The sequence below is a fragment of the Neodiprion pinetum genome, chromosome 4 (genome assembly GCF_021155775.2).
Source record: "Neodiprion pinetum isolate iyNeoPine1 chromosome 4, iyNeoPine1.2, whole genome shotgun sequence".
In the NCBI taxonomy this organism is placed as follows: domain Eukaryota; kingdom Metazoa; phylum Arthropoda; class Insecta; order Hymenoptera; family Diprionidae; genus Neodiprion; species Neodiprion pinetum.
The window spans coordinates 17,854,477-17,871,549 of record NC_060235.2 but is presented as its reverse complement, the minus strand read 5'-3'; the positions used below and the strand labels follow the sequence as shown (position 1 = coordinate 17,871,549).

The window sequence follows — 17,073 nt, the reverse complement described above, 5'->3', positions numbered from 1 at the left end:
CCTGGATTTGTGGTGCGAATAATTGCAAGAAATAATCCGACCGGCTCTGAAATATCAGCAACCGATAATCATGTCAAGAGGAATAAACAATTTATACGTAACTGATTTTGCGCCGTGAAAATAATCCTGATACAGTCATTAACATTCCACGTAACCGAAGTGAAGAGTTTTTTCTAACGCAAATTGTAAATATATCCGCGTTGATTATTGACTTTTATTGTTATTGGTATTATTGTTATTGTTACTGTCATAATCATCATCACCATCATCATCATCATCGCTATTATCATTAGTATATATTAAATATAACGTATATCAGCTATAAAATATGTAGAAAAATTTTCTTCGTCATTTGTAAATTTCAATAATAATAACAATATATCAGGATGAATATGTACAATATACAAAACAGAAACAACAATTGTACGCGATCGATCGAGAAGAAACGTCATACCATATTTATATATACATTATATACGTGGTATGAGAATAAGAACATATTACTTAAAGAATTTTTTACACAATTCTTATCCACGAATCTCCTGCACCGGTCCGCATTCCAATACGTACGTTTAACCAATAGACGATTTCTTTTCCTGCTAACTAGGATCAAGATCTGTCTTACCGGCAATGGGTAAGATAGAAAAAGAAACACGCTCCGTCGGTAAGACATGAAATCTGACTTGCATCGTTAAAGCGCAAAGTTGAGGCAAGGAAAGAGGCAAGGAAAGAGGCAAAGCGAAAGGATCGTAATGGTACAACGTGAAATTGCAAGGTAAACGTAATAAAATTACGTTTATTCCCACTTGCTGCACCGCAAGCCTCAGGCCGTCCAATCAAAGTTAGACTTTGAAGAGCATTATAATGTTCATACTCCACTACGGAATGAACGATTTCGCCGCGGGTTAACCGCTGCACAACTTTACTTTCACGCCAGTCTTTCGAGGTCCCACCGGACCGCACGGAGTCTCGCTGCGTTAGATTCTATACTTGAAAATTTCAGAACTCAAGTAGACAGGCTGGGTGTCCGTCCAGCACCACCTCAGTAAATAACGGACAATCGTGACATGCGCGACGATATCAGGTGCCGAAACATGTGCGCGATAAAAGAGACAAACTACTACCAGCTGCAGCAGCGGGTTTGACCCTGTAGTCGAGTTTTTTAAATTATACACCTTAGATCGGATATTGAATGTAAAAAGAAGAATAATTTCACAGGTAAATATAATTGTTTATCTCGAATTATGTATATATTACATTATATCGTAACGCGTAACGTTATTTATGTCGTCTCGAATTTCAATATCATCATCATCGTCGTTATTTACTTCTTCGTAACGATAGATAGCATGTAATGTTCAAAAATTTTGATAATTCATTTGATCGTAACATATTTTTGAAAGTTGACTCGGGAAATTTTTATTTTTTTATTTTCCAACACACAAGAATTAATAGAAATTATTATTGTACATACGTACCTATACATTAATTGGATGAGAGACAATCTCACATGAAATCTTCAATATTATACAGTCGAATTCGACGAATTGATTAGTATACAGGTAAAACGTGTTTTTAACGATTTTGTTTAGCTATACGCGAAACCTGCCTTAGCTCACGCAATTATCAGAGAAATTATTGAAATTCTTACAAGGATAAGGTTAATTAAATTGCCCCTACTTGTAAAACAATACAACGCGACAAATTATACGTATAATATTATAAGATGATTTGAAACACTTGCGTGATATTTATTTCGGCACATACCTGATACTGAACAAGAAGGAAAGCAAGAATTGAAAAAATATGTCCGATAATTTGAAATCAGGAATTTCGCGATGAATCATCTTGTAATAATATTATCCGCACATCGCGACGAAGTCTCCAGAGATTCCGATGCCTGAACAGGCAAGACAAACTCTTCCTTATGCTGTATCAATCTTAATTGATCGATACTATAAGCCGATGGGTACCGATGGCTATAAACGCCTTACCATTAATTAAAATAGAAACATCGACGAGTTTTCATTTTTCTTTTTTTTTTTTTTTTGCGAACAGTTATAGAGAAAGAAAAAAACAATTTAATTAATTTTCATACACGCGAATCGTACAGATTATATCACATACATACATTTTTTTCTTTTTTTTTTTCTATCGTGTATAAGAACGTTGCTGATTTGCGAAGATTTATATATGTGTGACACTTGTATACTTTGAGAACCAAAAATAATTTAAAAAACGAACCTCAACGACGAACCGTTATTATACATATCCATATATTATGCTTCACGGTCAGATTTTATTTACTGTAAAAAGTAGCGTTATGTCAAGTTGACACTTTTAAAATACCTTATTATGGTATGTAATAGATCGATACATATATACGAGTATGTGATGATACATCATGTAGTTACACACATCTTAAATGACAGGGAACAAATCAATTCCAATATAATTCACACACACACACACACATATATATATATATATATATGTATGTATAATTGCATGTAAATGTAACTATTCTTTCCGCTCCTGCGGTTGTCGAGGCGAAAGTTGAACACCTTGCGGCGACACCGCTCCCCGGATATTATAAATATATACATACAAATTGCACGTAATATACAGATATTAGGATGGTCTTTAATAGGGCTGTTTTTAAATTTTATTACGCTCCCAGGGGCTTAAACACTTTCAAATTGATAGAAAGAAAATTCCCTGAAAATTTGAGCTCTCTAGATCAACTGTAAAATGGTCCGCATTGCGATCGAAGTATCTTACGGAAATAACGCGGAAAGATTTTTTTTTTTTGACGAATGTATCGAAAATAATGAAGAATACATATTTTTGTAGAGATAATTGAACGCTCTGGAAAAAAGTTCTGATGCATAAAATTCGTAAATGAAAGCGTTTGTGTGTTAATTAACGTTCGAAGTTTAATCAAGTTCGTTAATTTTTTGATTCTAGAAGAGGAAACCTAATATAAACCGCAATGCATGCGGAATTGATTATGTGTTCATTCCGGTTATCGTTGCATAGGTACAAATTTTATGAGAATTAAAATTTTAGAAGAAAGAATATCGCGTGTATATGTAATATAAATCGTATGATAACCAATCATCATACGAGGAAAACGAGGAATAAAATTTTCAAGGATCATAAAGACGCGAATACTGAATCCTGAATCCTGAATCCTGATCTGGGAACTTTGAAGGACGGCCTGGCTGCTGCATTAAGCGAGCCAGTCATCGGAAGGGTATTCTAAAGAAATGTCTCTGGACCGTACAGAGTCGCAGAAAAACGAATACGTGCGTCATATATATATATATGAGGCATTCCATGCCAACTGAGAGGTCATTTTCCCTGACCCCCGCCAATTTGCTTCATTATTTTTTATATGATTCTGCAACCTAAAAAAAGCACTCACCATTTTTTTCGGATTTTTCGTCCTAAGCGTTCTTTTTCAAAAAAATGTTACAAACATAACACATGTTTTGTATACGTACAAAATAAGAAAAATTATTCATCTAAAAAAATATTTAAAAAATACAAAAAATCAATTCTCCACTCTGAACTATGGCTCAAAATTTTTGTTTTGGGACCCTGAAATTATGTGAATTTTTGTACAAAAAATAAAAAATGGCGTTGTTTTTTTAGGACCATAAAAGAATTTTGTAACATTTTTTAAAAAGGAATGGTTGAAACGAAAAATCTGAAAAAAATGGTAAGTGCTTTTTTTAGGTTATAGAATCGTATAAAAAATAATGAAGCAAATTAGCGGGCGTCAGGGAAAATGTCCTCTCAGTTGGCCTGGAATACCTCATATATATATATATTTGCCTTTACACGCTGCATGTATAACGTCTTTCGATTGTAAAAGATATATATCATACATATAGCGAAGAGAGGAAGAATAGAGAAGTATTTTTTTTAAATTCTAAGGCAAGTACGTTATACATTCTAAATAGAAAATGACTCGATGAATGCAAGAAATCTCACGCTTCAGATTTTACCGTTCTTCTCATCATCCGGGTTATTATGACACGGTGCAATGGCACAGTGATCCAGTTATCTACTTTTACCCAGCAACAATTTAAACAATGCCGATAATTAATTACAATACAAGTTTGAAAATTTCCGCACTGTAATTATTATGTAAATTTAAGTGAATGTATGCTAATTATTTATTACAATCTAAAACTTTCGGAGCTTAGAGGCACGTGTTCCAGTTCACGTAGAAGATTAAAACTTGACAGAATTTTTTTTTAATAATTTAGAACAAATCTGGGGAGCGTCCGATTGAAAATTTTTCCTACCCCCAAATAAAGCGTGCATGTAAGTATTTTTTAATCTTACATTCGCCATTGAGATTGCCTTTGGCGCTCGATCCCGAGAAGAAGAAATAAAAATCAGTAAACTGGAAATGAAAAAAGCAGACCACCGTTATTACATGTATCGTGCATTGCAGTTTTAGGCCATCGACACGTTGGCGTGCAGCACCAGAGTCTGCATATCTAATAATACATACCTGTACATGTAATACGTGGATGAAGCTGTCTCGAGAAATTATAATACACATATAGGTATACGTAGCTTATAAACGTAGGAGCGTAGGTGCGAAGGTTCGAAGAAATACGCTACAGAAAAAAAACTAGCGGTGCAAAAAAGTAGAAGAGCAGAGATTTCGTTACACATAAATATATATATATATACATATTATTGATTTTCATCATCTGATCCGACTTATAATTATATTAGATACTTATATATAACTCCCGTTGGGTTATCATATGTTTATATTTAGGTTAAATAATATCCGTAGCACGAAACATATCGTGCTGCAAATATAACGTTCGTGTAACGTTATATTTGTGTACATATAGATCCATATCCGTTAGACAGTATCAAAAGAATTGACAATTTTTTTTTTTTCGATATCCCCTCTGAAATACTTTCGGGGGGGGGGGGGGGGGGGGGTGGAAAAAGATGTCTGTCAAAAGCGGAGCTATTGATATTAATAACAAAATAATGAGAAAAGATTCATAGTATCATAGAAAAAAAAAAAAAACATTGAATTTTTTTGTAAGTTCAACTTTGACCTCGAATAACTTTTGAAGGAGTGTGACTATCGAAAACTTTGTAAGGACTTTTTTTGTAGAGCGTCAAATTTCCTACAAAAATATGCTTTGGTCCGCTAATTCAATGAGCCGTTGCAAAATTACGAAATTGCAAAATTTAAAAAAATTTATTCCTGTGTTATTTAAACGGGAAATAGAAATTCCCGATGCGCGACCTCTTAATAATAATATTAAGGGCTCTGCTTTTTACAGGCATCTTTTCACACCTTCTCGGAAGTTTTTATGTGAGGATTTTGAAAAAAAAAAATTAGCCGTTTTTTTTTGAATCAGCCTAATACGTATAATATGTATATTACATAATATAACATAATGTGTCATTTTGGTGATATTCTAATTACCGTTTATCTTCTGCATTTTCTGTACATATAGAATGTGTATTACCGTATGTAACGCATGTACGTATAAAGTAATTCATAAGTGTGAATAGAGTGAGTAAAGGAGTTGAAATTCAGTCACAACGAACTTCGGACAACCGACGACCTCTAACACTTTCCTTGTTGCACAGATTATTCACCTGTCGTGTATACCTGCCTCTCTATATATGAGAAATGTGAAATATATAACGTTTTATACACCTACACGATCTGCGATGAGACATCGTTTTACCCACGCAGTGTGGGCGAGCAAAACCTGAAGAAGCGTATGATGGAAACAATCTATAACATTACTCGTCTTGCCTAATATACGTAAACCTACCACATGACTTTAGACTTGACCCGCGACATACGCAATACATAGACGATCAAATAATCATCAGATAAAAATTCTGGAATCATTATCGTCCATAATCTTAGTCCAAACACTGTATCATCGAAAATATTTAAAGAATTTCGGGGAAGGAGATTTTCATTTTGACAAAAAGAAAAAACTCAAAGATGCAGACTAGGTCGATTTTTGTAAAAATCTGATCGGTTCCAAGTCGAATGTAACCGATCAATACTTACCAAATCTCACCTAAATCGATAGATACGTTTTCAACTTATCGATGGACAAAAGAATTCTGATCGGAATTTGAAAATGCTTCTTTGCATCTCGAAACGTCGGGAGAGGTGAAGCAAAAACTAATCTCAATTTCCGGATGGTTGAAATGACTTTCTCTCTTCGCTGAGCACAATTACAGAGAAAAAAATGAAACGGAAAATCATAATTTTGCAATAATTCATCCACCGTTTCGCTATTTTCAGAAATGCGCGCCAGAAAAATTATTCACGTAATTTTTGTGATCCTGTCTACGTCGCAATGGATTTCCGGCGTCTACATACCGCCCGGTCCGCGTTTTCGGTGCCCGGAACGTCAGGTTCTGTTTCAGCCGTGCAGCTGCGTCCGAGGTAGCGACGATGGCATTTACGCGAAATGCGAAAACGCGAACTTGGCCAGCCTGAGTCTCGGGCTGATAAATTTGTCCCACGAAAATCTACCGATCGAAGAACTCGTTCTGAACAAATGCAACATCGGTAAGTACGCACGGTACGCACAATATTTATTTATGCGCATGATAACACAAAAATTAATTCACGCGCGTATAATTTACTGTTGATCTAATCATGTTAATACACACGTGAGTTATTACATGCCAACTGAGAGGTCATTTTCCCTGACCTCCGCCAATTTGCTTCATTATTTTTTATATGATTCTACAACCTAAAAAAAGTACTCACCGTTTTTTTCAGATTTTTCGTCCCTACCATTCTTTTTTAAAAAATGTTACAAGCATAACAAATGTTTTGTATGCGTACAAAATGAGAAAAATTATTCCTTTAAAAAAATATTTAAAAAATATACAAAATCAATTCTCCACTCTGAACTATGGCTCAAAATGTTTGTTTTGGGACCCAGAAATTATGTGAATTTTTGCAAAAAAAAAAAACGGCGTTTTTTTTAGGACAACAAACGGGTTTGTAAAATTTTTGAAAAAAGAATGGTTGGGACGAAAAATCTGATAAAAATGTTGAGTACTGTTTTGAGGTTGTAGAATTATATAAAAAATAATGAAGCAAATTGGTGGGGGTTAGGGAAAATGATCTCTCAGTTGGCATGGAATACCTCACATATAATCTAATTTTATCAGGATCAACCTATGTACTGGTATTTAATACCCCCTATACGTCCTTCTTATGTACACTTTTTACATATGAAGGAAAAATTGGTCATAAATAATAATAATAATAATAATAATAATATATACATTAATGTCCATTAATGCCTTTCCTTACCGGTTAACTTGTTTGCGGTCTGCAATAAAATGCGAGTTCGATTCTATGTACCTACGTAAGTGGGAAATTTTTTTAACATTTGTACGATTGCGTTTGAATTTCAAGGTCGAATGTACGGCCCTGCTTTGTACCCGCTGAAGGTGCGAATTTTGAGATACGTCGACACGCCGCTGAGACTGATAGATGAGCACAGTTTTTTGGGGGTGAACAGAACGCTGCAGGAATTGCACTTGGTGAGAACGAGATTGCAGAAATTTCCAAAGGAGGCATTCTCGATTCTGGGCAATTTAACGATACTCAACATCGACGGTCACGAAATGAGCGAGCTACCGAAGGACAGCTTCACCGGGAGCATGGCGGCCGGTAGAATCGAAAAAATCTCCATCACGAACGGTAATCAATGCGCAACACTGAAATTTCCATGTATTTTTACAGCGGAATTGATCGTACGATGTTTTAGATCCCATGTAAGAATCCCTGAGGGTTCAGTTAGTTGGAAATGACTACCTTCAAGTCGATTCAATATTTCAACTCTGAAACAGTAGCGCCCCCTGAAAACCAGTCTACAATTATCATCTCACAATGAAAAAACCGTTCCGAATAATTCGATTCCCATGATACAATATCGTGAGGGGGACAAATTGAACGATCCAAAATTGACTAACAAGAAAAATATCCCAGATCGATGTCTCCGACTTGATTTCTTTTCTAATATGTTATAGTAGACTAAAAACTAAACGACAAGTATTTATCTACCATTAAACACTTTAAGGGGGTGAAACCACCCTCGAAAGTAAGGCATGTCAACGGATGATTTGGCAGTTTCACCCACAAGAACATATTTCTTAACCAATCCAACTGAAAAATTTTTCTCGTAACCAGAAATGAAAAATGTAATTTTCTCAATTAAAAAAAAAAAACTGCCAAATCGACCCTTGATATGCCTTACTTTGAAAGTGCAGTATCACCCCGTTAAAGTGTTTAAAATGGAAGATAAAAAAAATACGTGTCGCTTAGTTTTTAGTCTAATATAACGTATTACAAAAGAAATCAAATCGGAGAGATCGACCTGAGATGCCTTCCTTGTAAGAACGATTTGACAATTTTTCTCAACATTTTTCCTCTACGTCGACGTTGCAATGAGCTTTGAACTCCTATAATTCTGAAAAGGTACACTTGCCTCTCTGCCCGTCGAGGCTTTGGCTCCTCTGAGGAAGGTGAAGAGCGTCGATCTGCACGGGAACAGAATAAAAGAGCTGAAACGCAACCAATTTCGAGGGTTGCGAGAGGTTGACTGGCTCGACATTTCGGGTAACTTGATATCAAAATTGGATCCGTCAAATCTGGCCGATCTGACGAAGCTGAACTTCTGCAATCTGTCCCGAAACGCGATACCGGAACTCAAAAAGTAAGGCCATTCGAAAAAACCACTTCATAATAAAAATTTGTCCACTTTACCACAAATACGGCGAAAGAAGTGTTGTAACAACGGTCTGAATAACCCTGCAGGTTTTGCTATGATTTCTGTCCGGTCAAATTGTGTTCCCTTAAATGAAAAGGCATTTCTTATCCGCCATATTTGATCTCCATACTTGGTTATAAAGTCATCAAATCCTTTAACTAAGAATACAGCGTACATCTAATACTTTTACTTTTTCTCCATCGTTTTGCCAGAGCAACTTTCTCAAGGAATTCGCTGCTCCAAGTTGTGAATCTCAGTCACAACATGATAAAAAAATTGGACGCGAACACGTTCAGAGGCTTGAGATTCATGCGGCGGCTCTACTTGAGCGATAACAACATCATCGATGTGGGTCGCGGAACTTTTGGATCGGTTACTCGAATCGGCACGATAGATTTGGCCCGAAATTCGATAAAGAAAATCGACTTCCAGATGTTCAATCAGCTCCAGTACGCCGAGGTGATTGATAAATCGTAATTGCGAACCATTTCATTTTCATTTCAACCATAGGGATCATTTTTCAGACTGTACACATTCCAGGGAAAAGAGTTCCAGGCTTAGATATAATCAGACTCGAGATAAACCGGTTCAATTCTGTTGAAAATATATCATCTCGATATGCACACGAAAACAGATTCTTTAATAACAAACCTCGACCCTGGGTTCGACTTTTCAAACCGTGGTTCAATCATTTCTTGGTTTGACCAATTTCTCCCCTGGACAGTAAAGTCTGAAAATCCTCAACCGAACACGTCAAAATTCAGTCCGGGTCAGTCTTCACGACGATGATCGTTGTCGCAGGTATTGGACGTATCGGAGAACGAGGTTACACTGATAGAAAAGCAATCGTTCAAGGACCTCTACTTGGCGCGAGTCAATCTCTCCCACAACCAAATATCGAGCATAGAAGCAGAGGCATTTGTGAACTGCGCAAACATAACGCTTGACCTGAGCCACAACCTTCTGGAAAACATATCGAAGTACGCGTTCGACAGCTCGACTTACGCTCTGGAGTTGCAACTGAGTTACAACATGTTCACGGAGTTGAATCAGGTTAGCGTGGAAAGGTACAGGTGAATTTTTAGGATCGATTTCAGGACGCTGACTGTTCCCATAATTGTTCAGGTTCCGCTGCACAACATGAGCGGTCTTCAGATACTCAACGTATCCCACAACTCCATGCACTCGGTGCCGAGACAGACATTTCCCAAGCTGTACGAGCTACACACTATCGACCTGTCGTACAACAACATATCCGAGATACAGAATGGAATATTCCAGACACTGTTCAGTCTCCGATACCTAAACCTGTCCCACAATTCACTGCAGAAAATCAAACCCTCGACTTTCGGATCGCTTCCAACTCTCCTCGATCTCGACATGAGCTACAACAAACTTGAGGATATTTCGAGGGGCAGTTTGGCCAAACTCGCCAGTTGTAGGTGGGTAGATATTTCACTATCGGATAGTGATCGGTAAAAAGAAAACGAGTCGATCATTTTCACATCCCATTTTAGGACACTAACGGTGAAGAACAACTCGTTGACAAAGATATTCCAGCTACCGATATCACTGGGTCACTTGGACTTCTCGGAGAATGAACTTGAAGAGATACCAACGACCGAAGTATGGCCGTCAATGAATTCTCTGCTGTCTTTGGACCTGTCAAGAAATCGGCTAGCCGACAATCTGCAGCATGGTAGTTTCGACACTTTGTTAACCTTACGAACCTTGTTCCTCGTCGAAAACAACATCACTAAACCACCGCAGGCCGCGCTGGGTAGTCTGAGTAGTTTGCAGTATCTCTACATGCAGGTAATTCAAAGGAAATATAAATTTTACTATTCGGCAGGTCTACGGTCCAGTAAAAACGACGTCGAAACAAAAAAACCTTGACTGAAGAATGTCGCGTCAACGTAGAAAAAGAAGGAGAAAAAAACAACGAACTTTCACGAGAAGAGAGTTTAAAATCAGTTGTGTCGACGACTTTTTGGGCATATTATTATGTTTTTTTTTCTTTTTCTTTTGCTAATAAAAAAGTCTTCTAGTGCTTTCAATACCCAGTCAATTATTACTTAATATCACTGATCGGTACCTAAATCAGTCACTGGTTCCAAGCCTCAGTTTCTCAATTTTTATGCTTCGACACTCTCTTTCGACTGGACTATACACCCGATAAACACGGAAAAAAACGCACTTTAGGACAAAAACGAGAAACAAATACTCATCGAACTTTCGCTTTTTAAGGGGAACCATTTGACCTCGTTGGACAAAGCGGCGTTCGGTAGATTGCCTATAGTGTTTGAGTTGAACCTGTCGAACAACAAGATAGCGAACGTGAGCATCCGAGCATTCGAAGGTCTACTGCAACTGCTGACGTTGAATTTATCCGACAACGCGATACGCCACATACCCAACGGAGCGTTTCAGGGACTCGTGTCTCTGCGTAGCTTGGACCTGTCGAAGAACCGGCTTGAAAAATTGGACAACAAGACAAAGGGCCTCCTCGACGACTGCCTATCGCTGGAGAGGATAAACCTCAGCCACAACAGGATATCATTCATAACGCGAAAAATGTTCCCTAACGATCCCTGGATTCCGTACAGACTTAAAGAGATCGATCTGTCCTACAACACGATGCCGGTTATAACCTTCGACCTGACGGTCGGCACGAGGAAAGTGAAGCGGCTGAATTTGAGTCACAACAACATCAACGAGATCAGAAAATGTGAGAAGATCAGGATGAACAGATAATTAGATTTCGGTTGGGTTTTGTCATTTCAGGCGAAGCGCTTCTTTTTTTTTTCTTACCTCTTTCTTTCCAACAATTGCTTAAACGCCTTTTCCCCTTTGTCACCATTTTTCCAGACGTAATCGGGAACCTGACCTCTCTCGAGTATCTGGATCTATCCTATAACGATTTGAGCGACATCTCGGAGCCAAACGTATTCCAGGATCCGGCAAATTTAAGCGAAGTATACCTAAACGATAACCACTTGACGTCCATTCCTCTGGACAAAATAATACCGATGGAACACTTGAGGGTACTAGATCTGCGGGACAATGAATTTGGAAGCTTTAACATCGAGCTGTTGAAGATAATAAAAAACGGCACGGATCTGCGCTACGGCGGTGAGTGAAAATCAACGGTTTTCAAATAGTTGTTTCTTGAAATACCTATACCTAAATTATACAGAGACAATTTTCCGTCAAACAAAACTCCTGATCAGGACTGACACCACACACAGCACAAAACTTAAAGTCGTCAAAAAAACGTATAATGGATGTCTCATGTGCCATTTTACGACGCCTAAAACATATCTTAATGCCTAGTAGGTGTCCTTGGGGCCTTACAGGCGTCAGAAAATGGCGCGTAAGACATTCTTTCGACATCTTTTCGACAACTTCAAATGTTGTGCTGTTTGGGACACCTTTAAGGTTTCCTTGTTCACCTCCTTTCGTCGAACTTATCATCAACCATTCTTTCTAGGGAATCCGCTTCACTGCGACTGTTACGTGAGACCATTGCGTCGATGGCTGTCAACGCTGACGGAAATCCCGGAATCATGGACGGAGCCAAAATGTTCGAGCCCTTATTTCCTTGCGAATGAATCGGTAGTCGCGGTGACGGAGGACCTGATGGTTTGCGGTGAACGAGAAGTGCAGGACAACCCGGATTTCGAAATAACGCCGGACCTCAAGTACCGTAGCGTGAATTAGTGAGTAAATGAAAGACGATAAAAAAAAAAAATTAAAAATTAGAAAAATAAAAACATGACATGCAAAAGACACGAACGATCATCTTATGACCAAAATTTTTCTTCGTCCCAATTGCGCAGCAACGAAGAGGACAATTCGTGGAAGGTGACTTGGTTCGTGTCCTCGCGTGATGATATTGGGGATTTTTACGTCGTGGTAAGGGAGGCCGGAAGAACGGACGAGAATGCGATCGACAAATCAGCACCGATAAAGCCGATATTCGAAAGGGACGTTGTGTACATAGAAAGATCGTTGACGATACGAGATCTGCCGGATCCATCATCGAGGAAATTGGAGATGTGCATTTTAGCCCGAGACTCGATCGGTAACGTGAAGCATTTTCGAAAATCCCAGTGCCGATTTCTCGATAAAAACAACGCTGACTTCGTAACAAGCGCCGGTTCCGCACTTTCCTTATTCTATCCAAGATTTTTGATTCTGGTAATCTGCATTGTATTCGTACGTTTACCGTAACGACAATCTGCGCGACATGTAAAAATTCAGAAATCGCGTTTGTGCCCAATTACCAACGTAATTATATAGCTTTAGTAGAAGAGAAATCGGAAGATTATAAAACCGACTCACGCTATTTATAAAAGTTTCCTATCTGCTCATATCTTAACTCGTTAAGAATATTCTTTGGTGGGGGTCGATACTTGGAAGTATCAATATTTGGAATGGCCGATATATCGAAATCTCAAACGTGCGAAAATAAAATAATGAAAGATGAATTGTTCGAAATCTTTCGTTATTTCATTTTCGCATGTTTCAAATTTCGATATATCCGCCATTCCAAATATTGATCCTTCCAAGTTTTGACACCCACCCATATTCCGCACAATAATTTTTAACATCACTGCGCACAGAAACTTTATAAATAATTTATAATACGCTGTATCGTGTAATATAATATATATATAATAATGTATGGTTGTTAAGATATTTGTTCGTTTATATACGGAGAAAATGTTTTATAAATATTTTGTCTAGAAGTAGAAAGAGTGAGAGAAAAAAATTCATGTACATGTACAGTAATGTACACATATATATAGTTACGCCAGACTGACGATGTTATATATTTATTATTTCTCTTATTATAATTATCTTTTCGTAATACATTTATATACGTATATATTTTTAAATTGATATTTCCTTGTTAAGAAAAAATCGAAACTAGTGGATTTTTTTACGACAGGACACGAATCAACTAACTTGCGCCTAACGATAGTTTTTCTTTTTTTTTTGGTTTTTCTTGTTTTCGCGATCGTTTCACCAATCCACTTTAATAATTCTTTATAACACACCATTTATACACGCCTTTCGCGTACCTAAATACGCACTTATACCGAAGGCATGATATTATAATTATATACGGTAAAACCTTTCTGTCCATCTTCTTCTTCTTCTATGATAAGTATAACCGAGTCTAATAATATAGTGAGAACTAGACACACGCAATACGAGTATAAACGTCATATCGGATACACTGCGTCCTGCAAGCATGTGGAACACGAATGTTACACTTCGCGTACATGCGCGAGTATACGGATCAAAGGATTATTACACACGGTTTGACGTAAAACTTATTTTTACACTGAATACGAGTACGAATCCATATGATTAATTCGTCATAATTGGCTCCTTATACGGGAGAAGAAATTGCAGTCCTGCAAATAATGAATGATGAAAAATTCTCTCAAGGAAGTTGAGAGTCTATACTAATATACAACGAACTTTACGCACAATCATGTTACAGACCTGTAAACAGTGCTCCGTGCATAAAACAACGTCGTGAATACAGCGAGAGAGGAAGAAGAAAAATATCCTTACAGGCAACGCGACACATTCTTCGTGCAATTTACTCGCGTGGGATCTAACTAACATATGTGTAATCGGGAACGATGCATACATACGAGTACATGTATACACCATACATCAGGGAGTAACCTAGAACAGCAGAGACCGTGTAATGCAAGTAATCGTATCGTACATTGACGTGTATATTGTGTAATGATACAGAGAGACTGAGGAAAAATAAAGAAAGAATAGAAAGAAATACAAAGAAGTCTCTGATGCATAGGAGTAATGGATGTGCTGTGTATTCATTTGCGATACGAAAGACTTTGTAATGGAGAAGATGGACAATTGAGCATTTGAATGAAATTTTTTTATTTCATATTCTTGTAGATTGGAAAAAAATATTTTGGACGTATTTTTTACTTTTTCGATTGAATCAAAATTGCCTTTAATATAACAGATTGAAAACTATAACATTGTGACGTCACTCATGTTGAGATATGTCTATATATGTATATTAAAATCAGTGAAATTCAATCACCTATAACATGAAAAATTATCATTTTTAACGAAAAACAAAAAATACGTGCCTGACTAGTTTGGCTTGCACTGCGTTATGCACCCCTAAAAATGGAAGAAAAAATTTCATTCAAATACTCGATTAAATAGATTCTTTCAATGACTGTTGCGAAGAAATTAATTTTACTCGAGCGCGACGGTTTTGCGATCTCATTGAAATACTTTTCGCAAGTTTTGACAATAACGCGGGAATTTCTCGGACGCGAATGGAACCAGTCCTCCGATTGCTTGTACTTGAATTTTCGTTATCGATATTATAAATTTTCTTGTCTAAATAGTGAGCCAAAAAACGACACTTTTTATGCAAGTAGACAAGGAATGTAAAATAAAATTTACTTTCCATACGATTTTTGTAGATTGAATTAGTCATACTTGACGAAAAATAACCTTTCATATTCCAAAGCCGAAAAAAAACAATCACGTTTAAGTTGTGTATTTTTTTCTCCCAACGATTCTTGTCGCAGCAAACCAAGTCGAAAAAAATAATTCTACTCTTTAGTGTCGCGATATATTTTTTTGATTCAGAGTATTGTATTTCTTACTAAGACTAATAATTAACTTTTTGAAAATTTATAACAGGAAAATGAATTGCGATGATAATTATAAAGAAATTACAAACATTTCTTATTAAATCAAAAACTATCAAATGGACCGAATAAGTTCAGCGACTGCAAGTCACGGTTAACATGAAACCACCCACAAATATAATGTAAGATATTGATTACGTTAAACCGTATAATAAATACGAATCTGTATCTATATATGTGCTATTGTTTTAGAAAATCAGAAAAATACATAATAATACTTTGAGACTCGCTCAAAGGTATTTAAAAAAAAAATATACATATATACAATACATCGTACACTTTTAGAAATTTTTAGTTCCGGTTACCGCTCAGTCCTTAACTATTTTCATTTCTTACCAAAATAGAAAAATATAGTTCTAGGTACAAAATGAAAATTAGTTTTCTAGCCGTTACCGGAAAGTCTAGTATCCGTTACTATTCTTTCTCATTACGATCACTGTTAATATATTTTCTTGAAACTGTTGCGAAAATTTAACGCTTGTGCAACAATAAATCGATGTTAAAGCCTTATTTAACTAAAAAAGTAGAGTAAATCTCAGAAACTGATTTTGCGTTGCAATAACCAAAAAAGGTTCGACAATAGCGCAAAATAGTTACGCGTACCTCGTTTTTCGTAATTCCAACAATATTCAGTTTTTTCAACGATACCTGTTTTACTGAATTTTTCTAGTTACTACAAGAAATGAAATTTTTCCCAGTGTACATACCGATAATGATTTTGATAAAAATGGGAAACATTCGTGCATATCGACGAAGCTTAAGATTCAACATCGAGAAATGAGCACGTTCCCAAGCCCGGCCATTGGTCTGATTCTAGTATAGATACGTGTGCATGTACGTAAGTAAGTATGTATAAGAGAGAGCTTCCTACGTAGGCTGCCATTTAAGGCCCATTCTCCTTCTCTCGATCTTTCGCCCCTCTCTCCTTCGGCCCTCGTGACGAGGGCCCATAAACGTCCGACGACGACGCGCATATGTGTAAACGTATACATATATGCTTACCTACGTTACGTCGAAACGCGAATCGCATATAATGTACTAATGCATACCCATACAAGTTACACATGTACGACACACGAGTCGATCGCTTCGCAACAGATCTATGCCCACGCGTTCTACAATAAATATATACATATATATGTAATAAATATACAATGCAAAAAAAAAAAAATGAATACACAAACATGATTCTATACACACATGTACCTATTTACAATAAAACATGTAGGTACGTATCATTGTATCCTGCAGTGGTACTGCAGCGGGATTTGAAAAAAAGGTATGAAAATAAAAGTATTGAAAAAATAAAATAAAACAAGAAAAGAACACGAGGATTGGGTTGTAGAAATCGAGAAGAGAAACTTTTTTTTTTTTTTTTTTTTCATCAAATACTGAAACGGCGACAGCGACTAGGGTGACGAATAACTATTTATGTCGCATGCCCGTAAACCGCCTGTTTTTTTGTCAAGGATAAAGATTTCAGGACGAGCTGAAGGCGAGCCGGAAGCGAGTACTGAAATTATCCGAGCCAAAAAACG

At 36.9% G+C, this 17,073-nt stretch overlaps 1 protein-coding gene across 1 annotated transcript; it reads left to right on the top strand.

Moving 5' to 3' along the window:
• Positions 1 to 936: 936 nt before the first annotated feature.
• On the top strand, positions 937 to 15,735 carry conv (convoluted). The gene is made up of 12 exons (XM_046622379.2): positions 937 to 1,218; positions 6,323 to 6,592; positions 7,457 to 7,744; positions 8,522 to 8,759; positions 9,026 to 9,272; positions 9,615 to 9,866; positions 9,939 to 10,255; positions 10,331 to 10,628; positions 11,061 to 11,541; positions 11,682 to 11,945; positions 12,304 to 12,532; positions 12,653 to 15,735. The coding sequence occupies exons 2-12, from the start codon at positions 6,325 to 6,327 to the stop codon at positions 13,044 to 13,046; spliced, it is 3,276 nt and encodes a 1,091-aa protein (XP_046478335.1). The 5' UTR covers positions 937 to 1,218; positions 6,323 to 6,324; the 3' UTR covers positions 13,047 to 15,735.
• The last annotated feature ends 1,338 nt before the right edge of the window (positions 15,736 to 17,073 follow it).

Coding starts and splice junctions, on each gene's coding strand:
- conv (XM_046622379.2), top strand. CDS start 6,325: ATGCGCGCCAGAAAAATTATTCACGTAATTTTTGTGATCCTGTCTACG. Junction 6,593..7,456: donor TCTGAACAAATGCAACATCG/GTAAGTACGCAC, acceptor TTGAATTTCAAG/GTCGAATGTACGGCCCTGCT. Junction 8,760..9,025: donor GCGATACCGGAACTCAAAAA/GTAAGGCCATTC, acceptor TCGTTTTGCCAG/AGCAACTTTCTCAAGGAATT.